General features: G+C 47.2%; 1 protein-coding gene across 1 annotated transcript; it reads left to right on the top strand.

The window, feature by feature from the left end:
* Positions 1-255: 255 nt before the first annotated feature.
* On the top strand, positions 256-4414 carry LOC310935701 (secretagogin-like; the record flags this gene model as incomplete). Its single annotated transcript, XM_083899635.1, has 11 exons — positions 256-325; positions 436-506; positions 1279-1374; positions 1458-1547; positions 2421-2477; positions 2566-2643; positions 2725-2780; positions 3008-3053; positions 3685-3744; positions 3852-3920; positions 4289-4414. 11 exons carry the CDS (start codon positions 256-258, stop codon positions 4412-4414), a joined length of 819 nt encoding a protein of 272 aa, XP_083755761.1.
* Between the last annotated feature and the right edge of the window lie 4907 nt (positions 4415-9321).

Genomic DNA, 9321 nt, shown 5'->3' with positions numbered 1-9321 from the left:
GGGAAATTGCTTTGTTTTTTTTGCCTAAAATGAAAAAATGATCATATTTGAATAAAGTTTGTAATAAAGTAGAGAATCTGAACTTCACTGTAAAACTAGGCTTTTTTCTTACAGAGCTGTTTTTTACAGTGTACTCTGTTCGTCCTCTCTCTCTCTCTCTTTCTCTCTCTCTTCGTATAAAAGCTGCTCGTTTTATTTTGAAGGCTCATTTCTCCGGTGTCTCTCGCCCGTCCTCGTCCTCTGGTCTTCAGCACCATGGACAGCTCCGCGGACAAACTGGACGCTGCAGCGTTTTTAGTCGTTTGGCAACACTTTGACGCAGACGGTGAGAAACAAAAACCTCTTTTATTTCTGCTTTTGTTTCTTCTTTAATTTAATTATTTGTCGATTTAAACGTGTATTTTTTTATGATTCAGTCTTTGTTTGTTTGTTCAGATCTCGGCTTCATCGACGACAAACACTTGGACGAATTCTTTCGCCGAACGTTGGAAAAAACTGGGACGAAGGTGAAACTTCTGTTAAATCTGTTCATTTTAAAACTGAGTGCAGCCACAAGGTGGCAGTACAGAGCTGATTAAGAGAGAACCACAGGGGGGCGCTACCACCTGAGAATGAACACAGGTCAGATTTAATTATTATATTTATTATTATTATATAAATAAATAAGACGTAGTTTAAAAAACTAATTTAAATAATGACAATCAGTTCATTTGTTGTTAGAACAAGAACGAGCTAGGTGAACAGCATGCTAACTGCTAGTCAGAGACGAGGTTAAGTGGCTAGCAAGATAACTAGCATACTCACCTTTATATCCAAACAAGAACAAGCTATCTGAGGAATAAGGCTAAAGAATGTTACGCTAACCCTGTCACTCCGACATTCCAAGCTCAAATCCGACTCCCCTGAGTAAAACTGGAATTAACTGTTGTTTTGTCTGGTTAGCATAGCATCGTCACTGTTTATCAAAGCAAGACCAAGTTAGCTGGACAACAAGTTAACTGGTAATCAGAGAGTGGATTGTGTGGCTGCTTAGCTAGTTAGCATACTCACATTTTTTTATCCAAACCAGAACAAGCTAGCTGGACAATAAGCTAATTGTCAGTTGGCGCGTGTTTCATTTGTCTCTGAGGTCAAAGCACACTCAAGTTATCGATGTTAGCATTATAGCTCACTTAGCTAATCTAGCCCACTTCATAAACATGTTATGTAACGTTTCATACATCAAAAGTAAGTTTTTAAACTTAAAGATTTTAAAGTGAAAAAGTGTTTTGTTTTCAGAGAGACGAGATCAGCGAGGACCAAATCGGACGACTCAGAGCAAAGATCTCGTCCAGTTACGACCGCGCGGCCGACGGGCGTCTGCAGATACACGAGGTAAAGAGCACGCTGCCCCCTACAGGCCGCCGCCACACGCAGCACGAACCTCACTTTGTCTTTTTATTACCGTGTGTTTGCAGCTCGCCGCCGCGATGCTGCCGGAGGACGAGAACTTCCTGCTGCTGTTCCGCAGAGAAACGCCGCTGGACGACAGCGTGGAGTTCATGAGGGTGAGGTCAAAGGTCAAAGGTCAACGGGGCATCACTGAGGACAAATACTGAGGGTTACAGTCAACAAACGTCCAAGTGTGGACACAGGAAACCGCTCACTCTCCCACACCAAAGTCACTCACTCTCCCACACCAAAGTCACTCACTCTCTCACACCAAAGTCACTCACTCTCCCACACCAAAGTCACTCACTCTCCCACACCAAAGTCACTCACTCTCCCACACCAAAGTCACTCACTCTCCCACACCAAAGTCACTCACTCTCCCACACCAAAGTCACTCACTCTCCCACACCAAAGTCACTCACTCTCTCACACCAAAGTCACTCACTCTCCCACACCAAAGTCACTCACTCTCCCACACCAAAGTCACTCACTCTCCCACACCAAAGTCATTCACTCTCCCACACCAAAGTCACTCACTCTCCCACACCAAAGTCACTCACTCTCCCACACCAAAGTCACTCACTCTCTCACACCAAAGTCACCCACTCTCCCACACCAAAGTCCATAGAGTAAACCAGTGATTTTAACATCACAGCACACAGGAGTTCACAGGAGTTGTTGATCCACTGCTGCCTCCATCACTAACTTACAATGACTGATTTTAGTGAATTCAGCTTTTAAAATATTTACTTTAGACTTAACTCAGTGACACAAAGTGACCACACGAGGCAGCAGAGGACCAGCAGCTCCTGTGTCCCTGTGAGCTAAAATCACTGGTTTTCTCTATGAGGTTTGATGTGGCGTCGTCATCGATCCCTTTTTTATCTTTTAAGGAGAAAATCAAAACATTATAATTTGATGAAGATGATGTTTCTTCATTAATTTGATGATGATGATGATGATGATGATGATGATAATTGTGTGAGCAGATCTGGAGAAACTACGACAGCGACAGCAGCGGCTTCATCTCGTCCGTCGAGCTCCAGGTGACGACTTAACGTAAAATAAACTCTTTCGATCGACGAGACGTTAGAGGTCAAAGGTCACCGTCATTCTGGTGTTTTGTCCCTCCAGAGCTTCCTTCGCGACCTGTTCCTGCAGCACAGGAAGTCCGTCGCCGCTGAGCAGCTGCAGGACTACACGGAAACCATGGTAACGGACGACCACAGTGTGCAGGTGATGGTGGGCGGAGCTTAGTCTCTGGGTCATAACTCTTTGTTTGTTTGGCTGCAGATGAAGATGTTTGATAAGAACAGAGACGGACGACTGGACCTGAACGACTTGGCCAGGTAACATGTGACCTCCACCACCTGATCACACCTGATCTGTGACTCTAAACAAATCCCTCTTGGTGTAGAAAATAGCGCCCCCTGCAGACCCATAAATACAGATTTTAGCTGTTAGCTTTAAGCGGCTAAAAGTAGCAGGAGTCATGTGACCTGTGACGACTTTAACATGTGGAATATTTTAGTTTTTAAATGAACTAAAGTTGTTTTCTTCTTCTCATCGTCAACAGAATTCTGTCCCTGAAAGAAAACTTTTTACTGAAGTTTAAATTGGACGTAAGTTTAATGTTTACGTGTGTGAGTGTGTGTGTGTGTGTGTGTGTGTGTGTGAGTGTGTGTGGGGGTGTGTGTGTGTGTGTGAGTGTGTGGGTGTGAGTGTGTGAGTGTGAGTGTGAGTGTGTGTGTGTGTGTGTGTGTGTGTGAGTGTGTGGGTGTGAGTGTGTGAGTGTGAGTGTGAGTGTGAGTGTGTGTGTGTGTGTGTGTGTGAGTGTGTGGGTGTGAGTGTGTGAGCGTGTGTGCGTGCGTGTGTGAGTGTGTGTGCGTGCGTGAGTGTGTGTGTGGGTGTGAGTGTGAGTGTGTGAGTGTGAGTGTGTGTGAGTGTGTGGGTGTGAGTGTGTGAGTGTGTGTGCGTGCGTGTGTGAGTGTGTGTGCGTGCGTGAGTGTGTGTGTGTGAGTGTGTGGGTGTGAGTGTGTGTGCGTGTGTGAGTGCGTGTGTGTGCGTGTGGGTGTGTGTGTGTGGGTGTGTGTGCGTGCGTGTGTGTGAGTGTGTGTGCGTGAGTGTGTGCGTTTGTGTGAGTGTGTGTGTGCGTGCATGTGTGTGTGTGCGTGCGTGTGAGTGTAGGTGTGTGTGAATGTGTGTGTGTGAGCTGTCGAGCTTCAGTGTGTGTTTCCTGTCACGTGACCTCAGGCGTCCAGTCAGGAGGACAGGAGGCGGGACTTTGAGAAGATATTTGCTCACTACGATGTCGTGAGTTTGAAATGAACGATTGATTTAAGAGTTTTTCTTCTACTTCCTGTTTCCACAGGAAGTGTATTTAAATGTGTGTGTGTGTGTGTGTGTGTGTGTGTGTGTAGAGTCAGACAGGAGCGTTGGAGGGTCCTGAGGTCGATGGATTTGTCAAAGACATGATGGAGCTGGTGAAGGTAACTGTGTAACTGTGAGCGCCCCCTGCTGCTGACATCAGGAGATCACGTTCAGTGATTTACACTGAAGTCAGTAATAAACCACTCACTCTCCCACACCAAAGCCCATTATTGTTTTTGAAGCCACATTAGCACGTTAGCGTATAAATCACAGACTTTGCAGCCTGTGACACTTAGCTTCACTTTCAGTGAAAACAAAATGGCCGCCTGCAACAGAGACACAGAAGACAGATTTTAGCCTCTTAACAAAACACTCTGATTAAATCTACGTCACTATGTGTCGACACCTGCTGCAGACCTGACTTCCAAGTTGGCCTGACCTCTGACCTCTGACCTCTGACCTCTGACCTCTGACCTCTCTCCTCCAGCCCAGCATCATTGGAACAGACCTGGACAAGTTCAGAAAAGCTCTGATGGGTCACTGCGACATCAACGGTGACGGCAAGATCCAGAAGAACGAGCTGGCGCTTTGTCTGGGCCTGAAACTCAGCTAACCTTCCATCACTGCTCCTCCTCTTCCTCCTCATCATCATCATCCTCATGCTCCTCCTCCTCCTCCTCATTATTTATCTTTCTTTACCTTTAAACTCTGACACTTTTGTCTCTGAAAACATTGATTTATTTTATCGGTGATTTCTCAGAATCGTCTGTAAACTTTGACTCAGTTTGTTCGCGCTCGTGTTAAAAGTCAGATTTTAGTCCGACTAAGACAATCGTTCAGTTTTCTCAATGTCATGTAAACACCTTAGTCTGACTAACGTGGAGCTCGTCTTAGTTGGACTAACAGACCTGGATAATGTGATTCATAGTCAGCTGGACAACAAGTTAACTGCTTGGTTAGCTAGTTAGCATACTCACTTTTTTTTTTATCCAAACCAGAACAAGCTAGCTGGACAATAAGCTAACTCTGAGTTAGCGCGTGTTTCATTTGTCTCTGAGGTCAAAAATCGTAATCATGCTCAAGTTGTCGATGTTAGCGTTATAGCACACTTTGCTAACGATTTTAGTCCGACTAAGACAATCATTTGGTTTTCTTAATGTCTCAATGTAAACACCTTAGTCTGACTAACTGACTCCTGTCACCATGTGATGATTGATCTGATGTTATTGTGAAGTGATTAAAAACTCATGTGATCGATCGACTCGTGTCTTTCATACAAAATGAGCTAAACGACAGCCACATGCGTCACATGACGCTAACGGTATTTGTCTTCGTTTACGCTAGCAAGAAACACATTTGCAGCCGTATGCTAGCTGGACAACAAGTTAACTGCTAGTCAGAGAGTGGGTTGTGTGGCTGGTTAGCTAGTTAGCATACTCACTTCTTTTTTAAAAATCCAAACCAGAATAAGCTAGCTGAACAATAAGCTAACTCTCAGTTAGCACAGGTTTCATTTGACATGAACACGTTCTTAAGATATCGTAGATTCAAACTGACATATTTTATAAGGTGAGACCTTTGTGAGTAAAAATCTGTTTTCTTCACTCTCCCACACCAAAGTCCATAGAGAAAACCAGTGATTTTAGCTCACAGGGACACTGGAGCTGCTGGTCCTCTGCTGCCTCGTGTGGTCACTTTGTGTCACTTTTTAAAAGCCGAATTATTAAAATCAGACGTTTGAACTCAGTGATGGAGGCAGCAGTGGATCAACAACTCGTGAACTCCTGTGTGCTGTGATGTTAAAATCACTGGTTTACTCTATGGACTTTGGTGTGGGAGAGTGAGTGACTTTGGTGTGGGAGAGTGAGTGGTTTACAAAGTTTCCTGTTGTTAAAGTCTGTCCAAATTGAAATAAAGACGTGATCGTGTTCTTAAAGACGTCGTAGACTGATGTGTTCAAACCGGCAGCCGAGTTTTCACCTTTTACCAAAAATGGTTTTAAGTGAATCAAACAGTAATAACTGGTCAGTTCTGTTACAGACTCTCGATGTGGATTATATCAGAACACTGATGTGAACAGGAAACAGTTCCACTGAAGCTCTTCAGCATCTCTGACCTCTGAAGCCTTCAAACAGGAGTGAATCAGCTGAAGTGCAAACACCTGCTCAGGTCGTCCTCAGCTGATTCTTCACACCTGAGTCCAGTCATCACAGAGGTTTTCAGTCTCTTTAAAAACTCTGCTGTGTTCACTGAAGTCACTGAGCTGAAACTTTTATTGTTTGGTGTCAAACAGCGCAGAGTTTGTGCAGGTTGTTCAGTTTCAGCTTTCAGAATGTCCTCTGGATTTTGTGCCGGGTAACTATTTGATTTTGTTGTCGTCGTCTTGATGTTTCTTTGGTTTTCTTACATTAATGCGTTGTGTCTTTCTCAGGGTGATCCTGCTCTCACTCCTGAGCTTTAACCTGCAAACAAAAGGTAAAAACTCATTCTACAAAAACTACACTGAAATGGTTCTTAAAAACCAGTCTGACTGTTGCATGTTTTGTGTCTTTCAGCGCTGAGCTACAGAAATGATGGTTCTGGAGGCCTCCAGCCACGTCAAGGAAATGTGATTCAGTCGGGTATTGTTTCCAGTCCTGGAATTGTTGTGAGTTCTGCTCGCCAAGCTCAGCCGAGCTACCAGCAACCAAAGCCCCAGCAGCCGAGCTACCAGCAACCAAAGCCCCAGCAGCCGAGCTACCAGCAACCCAGGCCCCAGCAGCCGAGCTACCAGCAGCCAAGGCCCCAGCAGCCGAGCTACCAGCAACCAAAGCCCCAGCAGCCGAGCTACCAAAAGCCTAGCTACCAGCAACCTAGGCCGCCGCAGCCCAAGCCCCAGCAGCCGAGCTACCAGCAACCAAGGCCCCAGCAGCCGAGCTACCAGCAACCAAAGCCCCAGCAGCCGAGCTACCAAAAGCCTAGCTACCAGCAACCTAGGCCGCCGCAGCCCAAGCCCCAGCAGCCGAGCTACCAGCAGCCCAGGCCCCAGCAACCCAGGCCCCAACTGCCGAAGCCACAGCAGCCGAGCTACCAGCAACCCAGGCCCCAACTGCCGAAGCCACAGCAGCCGAGCTACCAGCAACCAAGGCCCCAGCAGCCCAGGCCCGAGCAGCCGAAGCCCCAGCAACCTAGTTACCAGCAGCCCAGGCCCCAACTGCCGAAGCCACAGCAGCCAAGCTACCAGCAACCAAGGCCCCAGCAGCCCAGGCCCCAGCAGCCGAAGCCCCAGCAACCTAGTTACCAGCAGCCCAGGCCCCAAAAGCCGAGCTACCAGCAGCCGAAGCCCCAGCAACCTAGTTACCAGCAGCCCAGGCCCCAAAAGCCGAGCTACCAGCAGCCGAAGCCCCAGCAACCTAGTTACCAGCAGCCCAGGCCCCAAAAGCCGAGCTACCAGCAGCCGAGGCCCCAACTGCCGAAGCCCCAGCAACCTAGCTACCAGCAGCCTAGGCCCCAAAAGCCAGGCTACCAACAGCCGAGGCCCCAGCAACCTAGCTACCAGCAGCCTGGGCCCCAACTGCCGAAGCCCCAGCAGCCTAGGCCCCAGCAGCCTAGGCCCCAACTGCCGACGCCCCAGCAGCCTGGGCCCCAACTGCCGAAGCCCCAGCAGCCTAGCTACCAGCAGCCTAGGCCCCAACAGTCTGGCAGTGGTGTAACTCAAAGCAAAGCTGGCATGTGGGATGCAGTTTCTCGTGGTTTTGGTCCAGTAGATGTTAAGCCAAGAAGTTTCAGACCTGTTCCCATGGTGGCAGGAAATGAAGCTTGGCGTCAGCGCTAAAAGGTATTTGAGCATTTTTCCTCTTTAGAGAATGTATTAAATCTAACGACCATTCTTCTCTCTCCTCAGGTGACCTGTTCTTGTGAAGCCATATCTTGCATATTTATGAAATTCAATAAACACTTGGAACTGAATTTCTTGTCTGGATGTTATTTTAAAATGTCAGGACTTTATTTTAGTGAAGCCAAACTGAAACTTGAGATGTTTCATATCTCGTCTTCACCTGAGTCGACTCGATCGAGTAGAAGGTTTAACCTTCACCTCTGTGGAGAACATGTTCTCAGCTGCAGAGACGATGAAGAACCACAGTGAGGCGCCGCTCTTTAGCCCAGTGGGCGTCACAGATTACAGGCTCTGCTCAATCTGCCACGGACTGAAGTTCAGTTTAGAAAACAGCTGCACTGTTCAGGGCTTTACTCGTCGCTCAAGTTTGATGCTGGGTACGAAATGTCCATGTGACTCACTCTCCCACACCAAAGTCACTCCCTCTCCCACACCAAAGTCTCTCACACCAAACTCGCGCTCTCACACCAAACTCGCGCTCTCACACCAAACTCACGCTCTCACACCAAAGTCACTCACGCTCTCACACCAAAGTCACTCACTCTCTCACACCAAAGTCTCTCACACCAAAGTCACTCTCTCACACCAAAGTCACTCATACTCTCACATCAAAGTCACTCACTCTCTCACACCAAACTCTCACACCAAAGTCTCTCACTCTCTCACACCAAAGTCTCTCACTCTCTCACACAAGTCTCTCACTCTCTCACACCAAAGTCTCTCACACCAAACTCACTCACGCTCTCACACCAAACTCTCTCACACCAAACTCACGCTCTCACACCAAAGTCACTCACGCTCTCACACCAAAGTCACTCACTCTCTCACACCAAAGTCTCTCACACCAAAGTCACTCTCTCTCACACCAAAGTCACTCATACTCTCACATCAAAGTCACTCACTCTCTCACACCAAAGTCTCTCACTCTCTCACACCAAAGTCTCTCACTCTCTCACACAAGTCACTCACTCTCTCACACCAAAGTCACTCACTCTCTCACACCAAAGTCACTCACTCTCTCACACCAAAGTCACTCACTCTCTCACACAAAAGTCACTCACTCTCTCACACAAGTCTCTCACACCAAACTCACGCTCTCACACCAAAGTCTCTCACACCAAACTCACGCTCTCACACCAAAGTCTCTCACACCAAACTCACGCTCTCACACCAAAGTCACTCACTCTCTCACACCAAAGTCACTCACGCTCTCACACCAAAGTCACTCACTCTCTCACACCAAAGTCACTCTCTCTCACACCAAAGTCTCTCACTCTCTCACACCAAAGTCTCTCACTCTCTCACACCAAAGTCTCTCACTCTCTCACACCAAAGTCACTCACTCTCCCACACCAAAGTCTCTCACACCAAACTCACGCTCTCACACCAAAGTCACTCACTCTCTCACACCAAACTCACGCTCTCACACCAAAGTCTCTCACTCTCTCACACCAAAGTCACTCACTCTCTCACACCAAAGTCACTCACTCTCCCACACCAAAGTCCATAGAGTAAACCAGTGATTTTAACATCACAGCACACAGGAGTTCACAGGAGTTGTTGATCCACTGCTGCCTCCATCACTAACTTACAATGACTGATTTTAGTGAATTCAGCTTTTAAAATTTTGACTTGGCTAAGTG

The sequence above is a fragment of the Microchirus variegatus genome, assembly GCF_963457635.1.
Source record: "Microchirus variegatus genome assembly, chromosome: 13".
NCBI lineage: Eukaryota > Metazoa > Chordata > Actinopteri > Pleuronectiformes > Soleidae > Microchirus > Microchirus variegatus.
Note: the sequence above shows the minus strand (reverse complement) of the source record. Positions and strands in the feature narration are given on the sequence as shown.